We start from the raw sequence: 18,828 nt of genomic DNA, 5'->3' as shown, positions 1-18,828 counted from the left end.
TGGAAGCATTTGCGTGTGCATGTGATAGTGTGGGTTTCTGTATACATACTGCTCTGGCTGAGAAGGGTACACCAGCACTAACCTGCAGACGCAACCATGGCTGTGGCCAGACAATTGGCAGAAATGGCTACAGTTTGCTTCCAGCAGGTGTTTAAGTTAAACAGGCTTCAATTCACTTTGTATTGAGGATGGATGCTCACATGATCCTCTCCACTGCAACAGCCTCCAACTGATGGACATTAACTTGTAACTGGATAAGGGGCAAAGCAAAGGCTGGTATCTTTAACTGCCACATTATAGCTGGGGCCTACGCCTCACCTCCAGGCAGGCACCATCACTATTTCCCAGCCACTGGAGGGAACAAATGCAAATCTATCAGTGATGGCAAAGTTCCATTGAGATTAAACTTATTTCCACAGCGTGTGACTTCCTGTACCCCATCATTACAAAGCAGGTGTTTGGATCACTAGTTGTTATAAGCATAAGGAAGAAAAACAATCATAGAAGTATGGCAACACTCAAAGGAACCCCGTATGGAATAACATAGCCATCTTTGAAGTTCAGAAGGAGAGAGAGAGAGCAAACACAAGAGCCACCTAATTAAATGTAAACATCTGCATTTAATTGAGTATCTAAACCTGAGCTAGCTGACCTATGCTCCCTTTACTGGCAATGGAGATGTAGTCAGTTGAGTCTAGGGAGAAATTCATCTCACCCTAACGCAGATGTGCAACATGGACTCATACAAACTGTACTCCAGAAGTGCCTACTTCATTCTGGACTATGAAGGGAGGCCGGGATAACAAGATCAGGTTTAGATACATAAGGTTAAAATGAAATTCCACCATATATGTGTAATGAAAAAAAAAGAATAGAAAAACCAAAATGGAATGAAAAAGCTAATAATATTAGAAAAAAAAACAGTTTCAATAAAATTGATTAATAAAGCAGTAACCTGGAATTATGAGCTAGCTAGGCAGAATTATTTTCCACCTGACAATGCTGATTTAATAAAAATTATATAAATTTGTGAAGACTTAGTTACTTCTGGCAAGATCTACAAAAATTAATCCAAGTGCCAAGCCTGGAGGAAAATTCAATTATCAAAACAAAAAGTTGAGAAGCTAATTGAAAGTGAAATCATGCTCTCATTGTCTACTTTTAATTACTAAAGTTTAGATGGTCAAAAATTTGTCATTTTTTTTTCATGTGGATATCAGAAGTAACAAAATAGGAGGTCAAACTACATCATTTTCAGAAAGAAAGTTGTGAGAGAAAGTAAGTGGAAAACAATGGCTTCTTCAAATAATAGCAGATACTGGCTTAAGCAAATATTCCTGTATTTCATTATACTTACTAAAATATTGTGATGTTTCCTCTGCTATAGTAAATGCTTCACAAAATACTACTTGGAAGTAGTTTTTAGCTGCAACTGATTGAGTTCTATGAAACTATGAGAAGATATTAATGAATAATTGATGAAATTGATACCCCACTCCAATAAGATAAATCTAACTTGCTGTGAGCAGTGTTTAGAGTTGGAGACTGCTGCCATTTTGGCTGAATCTGATAAATAAATACAACTTTGCAAAAATGCACACTCTTGCAAACTCACCACTGATGACTCTCTGCATTCCTGGCATCCAGCTGGATGGCCTTTTCAGCTTTAATCTTCCCTGTAAAAGGAGTGATATATTAAAGGATTTATTGTACTCTTTTACATTTTAGGCAACACCCAAGAACCAAGCAGTCAGATGAACTCTAGCTGCAAAGAAGAAAATGTTTTTTCCTTTTCAAAACAAAATTTTAGGTGGATACTTTATGACTTTAAACTAAACTTTATGACTTCGTACATATAACATTAAAATTGTATGTGTATATAATGTATATGTATGTATATATAATTTTACTATTTTGCCTTATATAATTCAATTCAGATTCAACTAAACCAGGGGAGAATTGGACTGGACTGCTGAACGAGGCTGCGATGTTTCCAAAGGGGAAGATCCTTAAAAACTGGTTAGAGATGTACCTGTCAGAATAACCAGCAGAGCTATTTTCCACCTTGGGTACATAAATGAACTAGGTGAAGTTCCTTTCCAGCACAATGATCTCCATTATGTTTCACTTTTAAGCGAGTAAAGATGACAGCAGGTCGTTTGATCAAATCATGCTCCTAGTAAGAAGCTCAAATGCGACGCTTGCTGTTTGTAAAGTCTCAGCTGCAACCAATTAAACCACACTGACATTTCTGTATTACAAGTTAACTTCCTAAAAACAAAGGGCACATACACAGTCCTCCAACCGAGTGGAATGAAAAAACACAGTCTACTGCCAGCTCTCCCACAGTCTCAATCTCTCTGCACCACTTCCAAAAAGCAGATGAAAAAGGCTGCCACCACCTACCACTTCAGGAAAATGAGCCAACAGAGATTACTCAACACTTAAGACCCAATTTCATTCCACCATTCCTTACCTCTCCCTGTCTTTTGCTATGCCATTATCTTCCATCAGCTAAGGCTACATTTAATCACTGGTAAAAGCAAAGGATTCAATAACAGAGTTCATCATTCTGTTTTTGTTTGTGTGTTTGTTTGTTTGTTATAACCCTCACTGCACTGAGTGATTTCCATACAAAAAAGCCAAGCTGCTACCGAAGTAAAGACAGTATCAGTTAAATAGTAAGACAGCCTATGTCTTCATGAGCATTCAGATGACAGCAGGATAGGAATGGGGACCTTGGACAAGCTGAGGTTGGCTGCGGTATATTTAATAACAGCACAAAGGGTCACACTGCCTTTGAGGATAACAAAGGATAGTCAAAACTGCTCTTTCAGAGACGTCACTGACAACAGAACATGAAGTAGCAACAAAAGGAGAAGAGTTAAAAAAGACAGAATAATCTAAGCTCGGAATACAATTAGAAAACCTTTAATTTGGTGCAGTAAAAAAGGGAGAAGCAATGGAGAAAAAGAGGAGAGGCATATTCTCAGATAGAGGCAAAAATTATTATTTTAAGAGAACGCATTGAACGGACAGCAAAAGGGTGACATAGGTAGAAAAGAAGCACATTTTATCATAATCAAAAACAGGCCCAAAACAAAAGGGAAATGTAAACCATTCCTCTCCCCAGTATGCCTATAAACAGTGAAAGAAAAGGGCAATGCACTTAAAAGCTGACGTAGGAAAAGAGTTGTGAAGAAAGAAATCAGAATCTAACTGAGGTTAAGTTGTCAAATAGGACACCTGCGGAGAGATGCCTGGAAGCAGCATCCTCAATCGTTTTACACGACTATTGTTTCTGGTAGACAGTGTTTCCCTGATTCCCAAAATATTAGCCCCACGACCACCACAAAAGAGGTTGCTGATTTGCAGGACCACTCCTTTGCCACAGAAAGAATTAAAATAAATCTTGGCTTTGCCTTTGCATTTATTGCTCTCTACCAAAGATGTAATTAAGAAGCTGTGCTGACAACATCTGTCTCTTTTTTACATTTTGTTTCATCTGACTCTCATTAAAATAAAGAATTCTAGGACATCATCTGGAGCCAACTGCTTTCAATGTGACTGAAAACACTTCTCCTACACCAGTTCTGGATCTCTCCAGTGTGAAAAGAACAGTCTGAAGCTATATAATGTGGCAGTTTGTTTGCAAAACATTTTTATTATGGTATACAAGCTCCCATTTACTGGACTGGCAATTGCTTGAGTTGGAAAACTTAAGCATCAATGCACCAAGCATGTTTCCCTACATTCAGATGACATTTTACATAAACATTTTTCCTTGACTTACCATCAGTAACATACTTTTTCTTTTCCTCAGCATCTGTAGTCATCTCAAACAGATCTCCATAAGCACGAGCAACTCTCCAAAGAAAGCTTGCACAGTTTTCATACTGAAAGTAGAGAACAATTGGATAACTGAACTCATCAAAATCAGACTTATACAGTTTCCTTTCATAATACTTAGAGTAGGTTTGAGGAATACTGAGTGAATCTTTGGTATTTTGCATCCTTCTATACTACTTTCCTATGTGTGAGAATCCTATGACCAATTTTTGCACTACCAAACATGATGTTGATCAATTTTGACAATACCCTGGAATTTATAAATCATTTTTACAGGTCTCTTTTTTTAAAAAAAAAAATAATAGATAGGTAATCCAGTAAAGTATAATAGGTTCCTGAATTATATATATTTTCTTTAGGCGTGAAATAAGCACTGTGTTCACTCACAATTCTTATCACATCTATCCATCTCGATATTTCAATATGTAAATGGCAATATAATCAGAAATAATAATATCTGTCAAATCAGAAGAAATTGATGCACTGAATTAAGCACTGCACATCAAACCACTTGGAAATTTCATCAGAAGTTCCACATGTGCACACAAAAGTTAAAATTGTCATACGAGGTATGACAGAAAATTATAAGCAATCTACAGACTCATTGTTTGATTTCTTGAGAACAATTGATCCAATTACTACTTAATTTCGTGGGACTTTCTCATATAGGCCATTTTAAAACCAGTAAAAATACCTATCATTTATCTAGGAAAAAGCCCATGGTATCATCCTCCACTGCATGCAAGTACATATACACCAAACAGAGCCTTAAAGTTATTGACCCTGGATTGGTTATAAAATAATAAAACTTCTATGCATGCCCAAGATTCATATTGGTAATATCTGAAAATATGTCTTTTTTGCTGTATTTTAAAAATAGGCATAGAATTCCATCTTCCATTCCTGTGTGCACTCTAACACTTACATTAAGGAAGTTCTCAAACACAGCTCTAAGCACAAGTTAATAGCAACATAATACTAAGTTTACCCTTTAATACCTTGTCTTCTTTCTCAAGCAGCAGTCTGAAACTCTCTTTTTTATCATCTTCTGAACCCTTGTGCAAACTGTCCACCTGTAGTAAAAAGTTAAATAACTCTTCTTCTTCTTCTTCCAGTCTCATAACATCAGGTGATTTCATCCATCCCTTTTCTTCCTCAGACTCTCCTTCAGTATCAGTATGAGCTGTAATATAACTAAAATAACAGAAAATGATAACGATATTTTCTTCAGATATTGGCAAAGCTTTGTGAAATTCAAATGCAAAAATTTCAGAGTGCAAATTTCTGCCAGTTTTGAAACCTCGAGGGAGTTTTTGTTTATAGTATCAAGGTTTTTTTTATTATATTACCTCTGTCTTCTAAGGGATAGCATGATCATAATTCCAAACATAATAGGCAAGTAATTACGCTATGTCCTCCCTAACAATGCATTCAAAAAATATCTAAATATTAGAAACATGTGTGTCCTTGAGGTTCAAATGCAGAACACTGTAAATCATAACGTGTATTAACACAGGCTTTGTAACCCTGAGGAGGCCTCTTCAACACAGTGCTTCAACCTTCCAATTTCTTCAAATTGGAGAGCTTACCAACCAAAATAGGAGTGCTTTAAGAATCACAGTGTCTTGTTAAACACTTGAAAGGTCACAGATACAATTTTAATTGTAAGCAGCAACATCACTATTGTCAATTTGTTTACTTATTTCTTTTGCACATTCTGGAGATCAGAATATCTGATAATGGGAAACAGCTTGTCTTATTTCATTATTCTCAGTGCACAAGTACTCAGCACAAGACAGGCAAGGACAAATAAATATTTACAAAAGCCATAAATCCCATGCAGAGATAGCACTTTGGACAATAAGGCCACTCACTTAAGCATACAATTGGGTCCTCAAACTTCAAATAGGAACAACTGAACATTATCTGTAAAAGTAGCCATTTGCTTCTGCACTAAATATGGACAGAAAAGCCTGATCTTTTTCATTTCCATTTTTGAAAATGTTTTTCTAATGGAAAATAGTAATTTAAAAGTATTATCTGCTAAATTCAGAGATTTTAACTCGTCACTATGAGCAGAAAATGTACTATGTGCACTAAGCAACTCTATCCTCTAACTAGTTCAGCACAGTAGTACTACTTTTTTTCTGGAAATATAGCCAGTACAAAATGTTAGGAATATAAATGGAGCTTAATAATTATGGCTTTTAAATACTCTGTTTTCAATAAATTGCTATAGAAAGTGACCAGAATGAAACCACCTCCAGATACACTGGCTGTAGCCTATAATATGCAGTTGTAAACGTTCATTTCAATTACAGAACTGCCAGATGTGACACAAAAACTTCTCTGCCAGATTAACCCAGTAATATGAGAAAGAGGATTCAAAAACTTTTGAATAGGAAAAAAAAGCATACATGCATGTTCAAATGGAAAAACAAAGCACAGTAAAGAAAAAAAGGGAAATGTCTTAGATATCCATAGAACTTCAATACCAAATCTTGATATGGCTGTATGTTGCAGAGTCAGTATTCATGTACAGTGAATGTTTACTTTGGTTTCCTGATGCATCTTTAAAAACACAGCATATTGTTCCTCAACAGTTATTTTGAAGTGGCTGCAAAGCTACATCATATATAGAGAGCACAAGCAAGGAACATCAACCTGTCCAGAAGTGTACAAGATTTGGAGGTTGGGTGGGATGTCTGAAAAGTACCCAGCTTTGAGGCATATTTGAAAAGCACCTTTCCTGACTGGATCTGGGTTGCTCTTCCAATTAAAAGAAAATTTTGTGCAATTACCTACTTTAAATTCTGGGTGCAAGATAATATAAAGTAACAATAACTAAACAATAAAAGGAATTACACATTCCTGAACAACACTGTAATATTCTTTCGTTCCAAACATTTGGGTATTGCATGATAAACCACCTAAGCATCTAGGTTTGAAAAAAAGGAATCAGTATTTGGAATTCACTACTGATATCTCTAGCTTTGCTGCACAAATGTCTCAAATTTCTAAGATCATTTCCATTCCAATGTGGGAAAACAGGATGTCAATCTCTGTCAGCAAAAATGGAAAGGCCAAGGTTGGGCCTTGTCACTCCAAATAATCTCAGCAGAAAATTTCAGCAGCATTGTATTAAACTGGCATAACCAAATATCAAATTCATGAAAGTTAAGTCATATAAAAATACTCTTCCAGAAACTCAAATGAAAAGAAGCATGCAAGTAGGTCACAGACTAACAGCTGATGTGGAACCTATGAGGAGCAAAACACAAAACATCATGGAAGAATGATATCCTAAGATGAGACCATACTGCATTAATCCTCTTCTCATCATGCTTCTCCCTGAGAAACATGATTGCCAGATCACATCTGTGTTGATGAAGAGGAGGAAACAGGACAGGTCCTTTATGTCTACCTCTCACTATCCTGGGAAATTCTCTCTCACCTTCTGTATTTCTCTGTCTTATGAGTCCTCAAAGAATTTAAATGTGGAGCAGATCATCTTAAACCTTGATAAGAATGTCATATATTTCATTTTATTTGTTGATTTGCACGCTTTAAAGAAGGCAAATTAGTATCTATAAAACAATCCATGGAAAAATGAAAAACGCCAACACAGTAAATAACTCTTCACTTCCCAATGTAAGGCAATTCTGGGAACTGCAGAAAACCATACAACCCTGTGCCTGCTGACGTAAGTCAAAAGATACTGAGCTCCATAAGGGGCTAGGACATCTATACAACCAATAAAGAATGCTATTCTCAAATGAAAGTAACATAAAATGTTTAAAATCTTCCCCTAGTTTGGCCCATGAACAGCGTTTCTTATAAGAACAGAAATTAATTGTTCTGATACCATATCGTCCAAGGGAATGCAAATAATTCTCCATGCTTAAGCTTAAACATGCTAGTTGTCCCCTCAGAGAAGCATCAGCATTCCTCCAAATTTCTGTTTACTTCCCTCAGAAAATTGACACCATAGTGCCTTCAGATGGTCCTCTCCTCCTCTTCCCTCCTTTCTTGACTCCGAGCTGACACTACTGACTCCAGGCATTTCCCAAAGAAACAACACAAAGCCCTTAAGGGGCTCCAGGACTTGTGACCAGTTCCTGCCCCACTTGTCAGGTACCTCAGGCAAACTCCTATGTTGGTTGGACATAAAATTACTATAAGGCAATTTAATCAAGTATAAAGCATTATACATCACTTGAAACATTTTGCCAAACTAGGCATAAAAAATGTTTTCTGTTTTGTTTCTGATTACATAAATTTTCTTACTAGCTCTCTGTTCAATCCTTAACACAGTCAGGCTAAAACATTTATTTTAAACATGAAAACATAACACGTTAAGAAGGCAATATAGACTTTTAAAAAATAAACAGCTAATATTTTTCCTAAAATCTTGGGTAAGGTATACTTCATCAATCTGAACTGAAGCCAATTTTACTTCAAGATAGGAAATCCTTTCAGCTACGTAAGGACAAAATAAGAGACTAAAAGATATTGTTGATATAAAACTACAATAAGAAGAGCTAGATAACTGATTGCAACAAACTAGCTAGCAGGCTTTTATATCTGTTCATTCTAGAAGTAGAGTAGCAAGCTGTATGTTATGAAGAGCTACACTACAAAACAAATCTATCAGTACTAAACATAAGAAATTGATGTGGAGATTTTTAGTGCAACCTAAAAATCTAAGGGATAATAAGAGTAAATCAAAAGGCAAATTAACAACAAAGGAGAAAGAGTCATTACGGTTTGCTTTACAAATGTTTCCTACAACAACACGGAGAGCCGCTATTTTACCTGGTATTTTCCTGAAAAAAGGTTTTATCAAGTGACGAAAAGTGAATATTTACATGTGATAAAAACACTGAGCAGTATCTGACAAAACGCAAGCCCTTCAAAAATGTCTATAGTCAGTGCCAACCTGATTTCATCTTTATTACCAATATATTTCACTTAAGAGAGAAAAATAATGATAAGACTGTAAGGAGCAATGATCAATCAGCTGGACTTCACTGGATTTCAAAGAATTGTTCAAAGTCCAAAGACCAAATGCAAACCATGCTGGGGACTCACCACGCTGCAATTAAGCATCTCAGTAATCCAGGCACTAGTAAGGCACTAAAAAGACTGAGCTACCTGGTATAAAACACTGCTGTGGTATAGACTCTCTTTGCTGGTTCAAAAACTGTTTTCGAATAACTTTTTATTGGTAGCCACTGGGCCTAACCAGGTATCTAATCTGCTCACAGCACTCCAACTTTTAGATAGATCAGATATTATCTGTTGCCTCTCAGCCAATGTAAAAAGCATAAGCTGACACAATCACTGTCTAATCCATTCCAGCTAATTCAATAGGAAGGTGATTATATGTCGACACCTGATCTGAATCAAATTTGCACTGTATGACCCAGCACAAGGCAGATTCATTTTTAATGATAATGACCTCCAAGCAGAAATCTCCCATACCAGATTCTTAGGTCAGTTGAAGATTGCACTGAAAATGTATGGGCAGCAAAAATGAATGAATTAACAAAAAGTGAAACAACACTCTCAAGCGGTCAAGGCAAGTATTTCTCCCTCTCCTCCTTTCTTAAGGATAAACTATTTCAAGCAAAAATAGTGGAAAATTTTGAAGAAAAAAGATTTACTGTGGTCAATCTTCCTGGTGACTGGTGTCAAACATATTTTGAAAACCTTGGGTGCTAGGCTAGCTGAAGACTGGTGCCAAACATGGCAATGATGTCCATGGTTCATCACCGCTGTCTTGGGGAGGAAACAGCTTCAAAATGACAAAGAGGTCAGAACTAGGTGACATACTCCATCTCAGCTGATCATCTGGACAGCAATTATTGTCTTTGTAAATGAATGAATGTTACAAATCCTCAAAGGTTAGACTGAGATCTTCACTAATGAATGATGTGACTGAAACAAACTATTAAGAATCATCTAGAGGAGTGCACAGAACATCCACTTAATGTATCATTGCTGAAATTCACTACAGAACAGCATAAAGCAATGCACATGGTCTTATTCCTATAGCACACAAATCGGTGATGCACATTAACTGCTATTGCCTCCCACTGTCAGTTCTCACAGAACGTGCTTGGTCAGTAAAGCTACAGATGACCTCAGAAAAATCTGTATACATCAGAACTGTACACGCATTAAGACTGACAATCTACTTCTATCTGCAAGAGAAAGAACAGAAAGAAAACTGATTAATCAAATGAAACAAACTATCTTAAATTCAGAGAAGACATGAAAAACAATCAATCTACAAGTACTGCTTAGGAATTACCTTCAAATACATGCACAAACAAGTAAGTAATTTGTATTAGTAAAGATAAAAGAAATCTCTTTTTGGAAGAGATAAAAAAAATAGCCTTGGTAAAGCACACATCCAAATCACTAATACTATCTATAACCTGGAGTTATCTTCCTTGCTTTCTTCTGGCTGTACACAAACACTCATTAGAGAAGGCCTTTCTTAAAGACACATTCAAAGCTCTTGCACACAAGAATCATTTTTCTGTTGGATCATCTCACCGCTTCTTTGTCACACAGAAGAAGCTGAATAGGCAAGTTTCCTTCTTAAGTTGTCAAATTGCAACACATCTCTCCAGACCACAAAATGTAACCTTAAATGCTAAATATGCAATAACCTCTGCATTGAGTCTATGAATCTGATAATTCATAAACTGGTTCCTTAGTTTTATCTGCATCTCCAGATTTTTTATATACAATATAAAGGCCTTTGCAAACCAAATAAAAGACAAGACAATCTAAAAAAATAATAGAACTGCAATGTTTCTACACCACATGAAGGGGAATACGTCTTTGAAGATACCTGCTAATATTGAAGCATTTAAAAAAAAAAGGAGCAAGTACCGATTCATAATAGAATCGGAGAATGACAGCTCTCAAAACAGAGTCAAAATATAAGGCTCATGAAGCACGTGGGCTGGAAAGTAACACAACAAAAAATTCTCCCCGCAGAAAAGAAATTTTAAGGAACTTCCCTGAAGGAAAGGGTTTCTTTTTCCTGAAACACAAAATACATATTTAAAAACAAACAAAAAGAAAGAAAGAGAAAGGAGACGAGCAAGGCGGCTGGGGTTTGCAGGGCCCCGCGGCACGCAGGTGAGGACCCCGCGCGCCCTGCCCCGCCCGGGCCCTGTCAGTGACTCACCCCCCTTCGCTTTCGGCCTCCTCGGAGCTGGTGGTTTCCGCCGCGCCGGGAGCCGCCTCTGCTCTCCTCCGCCTGGCTGCCCTGTGCGACGGGCTCACTCTCTGCACGGCGCCCTTGCCCTGCAGCTCCGCTCGGACAAGCTCTTCCAGCTTGGGCAGGGCCTCCTTGAGGAATTTCACCTCCCTCTTCAGTTCGTCCACGCTGACCAGCAAGCCGCTCAGTTTTTCTAGTATCTGAAGCTGCCTTCCGTGCAAAACCATGACAGCTCCCTGCTCGCCGTGCGCTTCGTTTTGCAAGCGCGCAGGATCAAACCTTTCGCCCACAGCTAGCAGCGCGGGTGCGCTCACAGCCGCGCCGGGTCTGCGGATCTTATGGTACCAGATGAGGAGGAGGCTGATGCCTGCGGTCCCTGCCATTACGCCCAGGATCAGTCCTTTATTTTCGAAGTGAGACATGTCTGTGCTCTCCTGGAACGTGAGACAGCAAGAACAGGGGGAGTGAGAAGTGTTTTCCTGCTCTCACCGCAGTACTTACTTTGCTTTACACCGCGAACGCGCCAGGGAGGAGAAGCCGCGGCGGCGCCCGGCTCCGCGGCCGGCAAGGGCTGGGGGGCCGCGGGGGGGGGTACCGGCGCAGGGGCGCAGCCCTCGTTTTTTACCTCTGTGGCCACTTAGTGGTTATTTATTTTTGTTTCTTTTAACGGGGGAAACTCGGGCTTCCGCCCGCTCCTCCCCGCACAGCGGCGGGGGACGCGCCTGGGAGGCCGCGGCGGCGCCGCCCCCCGCTGCCGCCGCCGAGCGCCCCGGCCCCGCTCCCGGCCGCGGCCCCGCCGCGGGGCGCCGCGCTACGTACCGGCGGGCCGGGCCCGGCCCAGGCGCGGCGCGGCCCCCGCTGCTCTGGCGGCGCGGCCGCGGGGCGGCGATACCCGGATCGAGGGGGCCGGGCCGGGCCGCCGCCGCCGCCGCCCGCCGCGGCGAGGGGCCGCTGCGCGGGGGCCGCGCCGGGAGCAGCGCCGCCCCCGCGCCGCCCGTTTTCGGCGTTTGCACGTCGCCCTTCAGGCGGTGGCGGCCGCTCCCGGGAGTCGGTGTTTGGCCTCCCGCGGCGGAGCGGGGGGGTCCTCGGAGGCACCGAGAGCCCGGCGCAGCCGCCGCTTGCTGCTCCGGGGGCGCGGGGGCGCCGCGCCGCCCTTCTCCTTTATTCCGGCGTCGCTTTCTGCTTGCTCTGTCAGGCTGCTGTATCCTGGCAAATGCAAGTAGTTCTATCAGCTCTCCGCTAAACAGCGGTTCACTTTACAGTACTACAGCTGCTAAATAATTCTCCAGTGAGAACCTCAGGGTGAAACGAGCCTTACCTGAGACCACTCTACAACCTGAGAAAAATGTAGAAAGTTATTAAGATGGAAAGTTTGATATATTTGATACTTTTTCAGTATTCTGCAGTTTTCCTAGTTACAAAAAACTATATATATAAATACATATATATAGTGTGTGTGTGTGTATTTATAGTATATCGCATAGTCTGCTCATACGGTCCTAATTTGGAATTTTTAAACTGAAGATGAATCTCTTCAATTTTATGGAAACGTTACTAAACTAAAATTATTTCCAAAGAACAAGTTGTATTACAGTAGAGGTAATTGTTTTAAGTTACATAATCCACCAGTGGTTTTAAGATGGAAGAAGGTAACATGAATCTTCTTGGTGGTTGTATTTTGAATGTGGTTTGGGAATAGTAATAAAGTGTTTGAAAAACTTTACTGGTATTTTCTGTTTCAAATACTGTTTGCCAAATATCTTTCTATAAGACAATTTAAACAGGAAAGGTTTTCTAAGTGAGACTCAGGACAAAAACAACACAAACCTGAAAGATTACAGCTGCAAAAGCAAAGTGGATTTCTTCAACGATAAAAGATTTTCCAAAGTTGGCATCTTGAGGCTGCAGGCCTTATTCAAGCAGCTTGTTTTCTAAAATAATGGTCATGAGAATCAAAGTCTACACCTGCCATTAGTTTCTCTGGGATGCTCAGCAACTGTGAAAATCAGGTCACCTCTTTGTTCCCTAACTTGTCATTTGCTTTGCACCTGTGGCCATTTTACCAAGAAAGAGCTATGCAGAAGTGAAGAAGTCATTACATGCATGTAGAAACCTGCCAGAACAGCTTGCCAAGCTGGGACAGAAAGAATAATTTACTGAGACCTGGCACAACTAAACTGGCCTAAATCTGACAGCCACTCTAAGAAAACTGAAAGATTTTGTTTTTAAGAGTGCTGTTATTCTGTGTGTGGATTTCTTCCCAGTTCAAAACAAACTTTGTCCCTGGTGTCCTAATAAATGTGTAAGTCCAGACCACCTTCTCTTATGAAATGGTTAGATGCCCATTACTTGTTTTCAGCCTTACGTGCTAAGAAGACAAAGCTTATGCTCCCAGGTGGTCTGTGTGTTGTCCTTTTGTCAGGCAATACCGTGACACATTCTCCACTCAATAACTTCCAAACCTGTAGATTAATTTCAGTTAATTTTCACAGAAGAAGAAAGATGCCCAGATACTGAAGTTTCAACAAGTTTCATGAAGCTCAGGGGCTGTGGGGCAGTAAGACCCTGTTAGTACTCCTTCATTCCCTCCATCTCTGCCCAGGGCAAGTGCTTCTGGTTGAGTTCAACACACTAGACTCCACACCAGAGCTGCACCCCAGACGCATGGGCGTAGACCACCAGCCTGCTCACAGCATTAGTTTTTAAACAGACCGCGTAGCTTAACTTGTCTTTTAGAATATTTTGAGCTTAAACAGTATTTTTGTGTCATATTTTAAAAGTTTGTTATTGATTGGTTGTGTTTAAAAGGTGGAAGAGCAATTACAAGTAGCCAATGCATGTTTTTTCCAGCCAAGATGAAGTTTCCCTTAGTAGTGTTCTAACTTGCAACTTGCACATGGAAGGCATTCATATTTTAAAATCTACATTAAATTCTTTAACTGTGATTTTTCTTTAACTTTACTTTTGTGATTTGCAACTTTTTCTGAAATAGTCTTACAAACTAGAGATAAATCTACTGCCTGTAAGGAACACAGAAAATTTAAAAAGTCCAATTTGTAATATGTTACCAACACTTGATCATTATTATTTCAGCAGTTGTCTTGTAAGCATAGTTCAATCTTGTTAATAAATTACCAAATATTGTGAAACATTGAATACCTTTGACCAAAACTGTAGCCAGCCTGCCAGCAATACAGCTGTTCTGTCAAGTTATATTGAATTCTCCTGAATCATTTGCTATAAAAACAGACAAAATTGTATCTTACCTCAAAGGGAAGGGAAGGGAAGGGAAGAACGTTCACGATCAGACTTGTCACTTACTCTCTGCTGCTCTTGCCCTGAACAATTGCACAGAACTCTTAATTAAAAATTAATACATTGGAGTTAAAAGGATATGGGCAATTGCACACTGACCTTTTCTGTCTTCTTCAGATAAAGATGTACTGCTTAGCCTGGTTCCCACAGGAGAACTATTGGCACTGCACTGTCTTCGTGCATGTGTTTGTGCATGTGTAGCTGTATCTCTGCATCCTCTCAGGTATTTTTGGCATCTTTGGCCAATCTTAGTCAAATTCAACAGAGAACTGAAGTTTTGACAGGTTGCTTTGAACTAGTTAGTCACATAGTGGAGAAAGCCCTGAATTAGTGCCCCCATGATAAAGAATACCACTCACCCCTCATTATGCAATTGAGAATCCACCCAGAGGAGTGCTTTACATTGCACAACAACGGGAAAAGCTTCAAACAGAGCTTACATTTTATTAGGTGTGAGGGAATTGAAATACAGGATATAAGCTGATAGGAAACCTGGTTTCATTAGCTCAACTGCACACAGAACCATCTGTTTATTTATTTATTGTGTTCATAGGATGCAGTGCTGCAATTTCAGCTAAGAACAAATAGTCACTGATGTCATGGTATTTAAAAAGAAGAATGCACCCACTGTTCCTGTTTCTTAGTGTTTCTTTTCATCTCATCAGGAAGTTCAAGGACATTATCAAAAGCTATTTATGCAAGCTATGTTAATTGTTTAGGCCAAGGTGCACAACTCAATTTCCTTGATATAGGAGATGACAGTTGGCAGTCCAAAAAGGTTTCTGCATGTTGTGTTGACAACAACAGGAGTAAACACTTAAGGTCACATTAGCAGTAACTAATGTCTTCACAAAGAGAAATGGCCCTGGAAGTGCCTGCGTACACTCCAGACATGGTGTTGGGAATTAATATGCTTATTCAAAGAACAAATATGTGAATAGTCATAAAAGCATAAGAAAAGGTGTCTGTGTATACATATAAATATATAAACATATACTTTACATATATATATATTGTATATTATATATATATTCCTTGGGAGACCATCAGAACTTTTTATAAATACATGTGCATGTGTGTACATGTATTTCATATCACCTAACTGATTTTCTTCTCTGTGTTTAATGAGAACTGACCTTTCTTTTCTCCCTAAACTATTTCAGGATATATTAAAGTATTTTAAAGGAATTTCCATCTGCAAATAGCAGAGTGCCCCTTCCTGAACTCTGCAGATGTGTCACTCCATTAAGTACAGACTAATACATGGCGCTGCAGGACATCTGCAGTTCCACATAAACGCATGGACCTCATCCAGTCAACGTGATATGCTTGTCCTTTGCTCCTGCCCCAGGTCTATACTAGCACTTTTGAGCTTGTCAAAAATTCCTCTTCTGATTTCAACTTTCTATAAAGGCCGCTAAGACTATGTGCACATTAGCAAGCAGTATGGACTCACAAAAGTGCGTCCGCAGGCAGAACAGTCGGTGCTGCAGATGCGACACCGACGCTGTGCACTGTGCCTACATCTGCCTTGCTCTAGCCCAATCGCAGGGGCTGAGAGCCCACTCACGGCTGTAACTCATTAGACGCCCTTCTGCAATGGGCCTCCCCAAAGCACAGCTCATGTCCCAGGCTTGCTCCATGGGCAAAGCAGAGCTTGCTAAGTGGGGACAACCAGGAGATGTGCTTCAGAAGCGTGCACCTCATCCAACCTAAACCATTACTCTGTATATAGATATTTACGTTATGTAGCATAATAGACTCTCCTAGGAAAGACAGAATCAGCTGGGGCTTGTAGCATAAAAGTAAAAACTTGTGAAACTTTGGCAAGACAAGCAAAGCTATGACAGACAAGTTTCCACCTGTCTAAAAGCTGCTCAGTGGATGTCTTTCTTTATCCCTGAAGAAGACATTGTTTAAATATCAAAGTTCTCAGTTGATACCAGTGCAAGGATTGCCTTTAAATAGTTTTCTAAATAGAATGATTGTTTTCCTCAGTTTCCTTTCATCTAAATGAAGTCTAAAATAGTAACTATTTTTACTCATAATAATTTGAGTAAATAAAAAATGTATCAACAGTCCACATTTTTAACATTGTCCTTTGGTTTGCTAGTAACAAAGGGCTCACCTCTGGCTCTATTGCAAACTTGCATGTGTCTTTCAGTAAGTCATTTCATCATTTGCCACCTGCATTTTTCTACCTGCAGTACTAGAAAATGTTAAAGCTGTATCTATATAAAAATATAGATATTTTCACAACCACTTCAATTCAAATGATTAGGAAATACTAATTTAAATGCTCGTTTGAACAATTTCTGAAAGAAAGTTATAGAAAACATCTTCACATTCCAAATGAGTTCTAAAATTTCATAGTGTTTTTAATCACGCTGGGAAGAATTCGAGAGCAAAATTACAAAGCAAAATTTTGTGAAAAATTTAAAAGCCACACACAAAATTTCAAAATATGCTTTATTTTCTAACAAACAAATGGAAGTTTCAAAATTTTGTTTTAAAGCTTCAAAATCCTATTTTGCAAGACTAAGGAAAATATGCAGAGAAAGAGTCTTCAAAACACAAATACAATCACTAAATCTAGTTGATCCTTGAGTAGAAGTTCACATTTTCAGATAATGTGACTGCATAAATGTCAATGAGTGTGTTGTGACTAAATACATTACAGGATTCAAAAAGAGATCATGCCCTTCATTCTGCTATGGGAAAATCAGAGGAACTGAGCTTCACCTTCGTCCTCTTTGACTCTGCCTCTGACTGCATACAGAGTAATTTATCTTTGACAGGCCTATACTGCTGGGTGTTTTCTGTGGCATAAGCATGACTTCACTGTGAACCAAGAAATTCAGGAGGTTTCAATGTGGGTTACACAGTTGCCCAGGTGGGAGAGAGTTAGTGCACAGCAGCTTCCCGCCAGCAGCCATGGCGTGCTGACAAAGTGGTTCCAGCTTCACTGTATGATCACTGGTGGGCAGTGGCAGCTGGTGAGTGCAGCTACAAGCAGGAGGAAAAGTGGTGAAGCCAGAAGAGTTAAGGGGAAATTAGTTACAAGTTTTTAACTACTTATAGGAGGTCTACTATATACAAAGCATGAGCACACCTGCGCACGCGCACACACACCCACACAAATATGTACATATACACAACATTTTAGTTTTACAGGTTACTACAAATCTTCTGCTTTGCTTTTTCAGCAGGGGATAGCAGGTCTGGCACAAAATGCCAATGTAGTTTTTATTATTTTAATTGCTCTTTGGACGTAGTAATGGCTTTTAAAAAGTTTGTCCTACCCGAATGTGAGTTACAGAGTCCAGAAAATTTAAAAAATAAAAATAAATTGGGCTACCTTGCTTCATTTTAGTGAGGTGAGTTTCACGAGCCTCTTGCTCATGAATAGTACTTATGTTGCCACCTTGTGGGAAAAAACGCTGACGCAATTTCAATGTCAAATTAGCCCTGTTACAGAGAAGAGGGTATTCAAGCGTCAAGAACAGTAACGACAGCCTTTTAAATGTGTGCATGTTTTCATTATTATAATTTAAATGTTTTCTAACTAGAGAAATTATAGCACTCAGCCTGTGTTAATGTGATTAAAACAGTAGGTTATATGGAGAAGCAGTACTCAGCGTGGTCTAGAAGATTTGGGCTTTCTGACAATCTAAAGTTTTGTAGCATTTTTAACAGAAGTAACAAAGTGCATCTCAGTTCACTCGGGGTAGAAGGAGTACTGCTATCTGTGAAAGCAGTGAAAATGTTTCTCTCGCTGCATTGTTTCTCAATATGTAGCTTTGAAAATCCACTTCTAACTAACAGCTCAGCATTACATTATTTTTCTGAAACATGCACATTTTTGGTCAGAATAGTTGTTTTGGAAATGTTTTCATTGGCATGTGCTTTTATATTTAAAGTGAAATACCAGTTATTTCTGAGAACTACCTTGTAAGGGTTCCAGCCTGAAAGAGAAACTGCCCTGACAATTTAAACATGTTTTTTTCTGGTATTTTGTTTTCAATTTCAAATGCTCATGCAAATACAACTTTGCACATTGATATGTATATTAAATACTTGATAGATTTTTATTACATACTGATATAACCAACTTTAGCAAGTTACTAAGCAGTTTCTCAAGTCCATCCATAGTCATAAAGCATGTACTTACTGTTTTACTGAATACACTTAAATTAGCAAAGGCTTAAGCAAACAAAATGTCAGGAAAAGTCAGAGACAGAAACAGAGTTTTGCCCCAGAGCCCAGAAAATTAATAGTGTGTCAAAACAAAATTGTTTTGACTAAATTATTTCAATTTCAATGGGATTGTGTCTATTGCTTTTTAAATAGGATGGAGATGGAAAGGTTGGTTTGATTTCACTGGTATTTGAAAGGCAAGAAAACAATTTCCAGAAGTACGGTAA

General features: G+C 39.1%; 1 protein-coding gene across 6 annotated transcripts in view; it reads right to left on the bottom strand.

Moving 5' to 3' along the window:
• The window catches only part of RMDN2 (regulator of microtubule dynamics 2), a 49,658-nt gene extending 37,697 nt beyond the window's left edge, over positions 1-11,961 (bottom strand). For 5 of the 6 annotated variants that reach the window (XR_009957894.1, XR_009957896.1, XM_062572060.1 and 2 more), the window contains exons 1-5: positions 11,909-11,961; positions 11,057-11,523; positions 4,848-5,043; positions 3,794-3,896; positions 1,616-1,676 (exon numbers count right to left, since the gene is read on the bottom strand). Coding sequence is in view for 3 of the 6 variants with exons in the window: in XM_062572060.1 (XP_062428044.1) it covers positions 1,616-1,676; positions 3,794-3,896; positions 4,848-5,043; positions 11,057-11,511 (815 nt within the window). In the remaining 3 variants the exon portion in view is untranslated. Of the gene's footprint in view, positions 1-1,615; positions 1,677-3,793; positions 3,897-4,847; positions 5,044-11,056; positions 11,524-11,714; positions 11,846-11,908 lie in introns of those variants that run through there. The other variant, XR_009957895.1, reaches the window with a different exon arrangement.
• Positions 11,962-18,828: the final 6,867 nt, after the last annotated feature.

This window comes from Rhea pennata, chromosome 3 (assembly GCF_028389875.1).
Source record: "Rhea pennata isolate bPtePen1 chromosome 3, bPtePen1.pri, whole genome shotgun sequence".
Lineage (NCBI taxonomy): Eukaryota > Metazoa > Chordata > Aves > Rheiformes > Rheidae > Rhea > Rhea pennata.
This window is presented reverse-complemented; position numbering and strand designations above follow the sequence as displayed.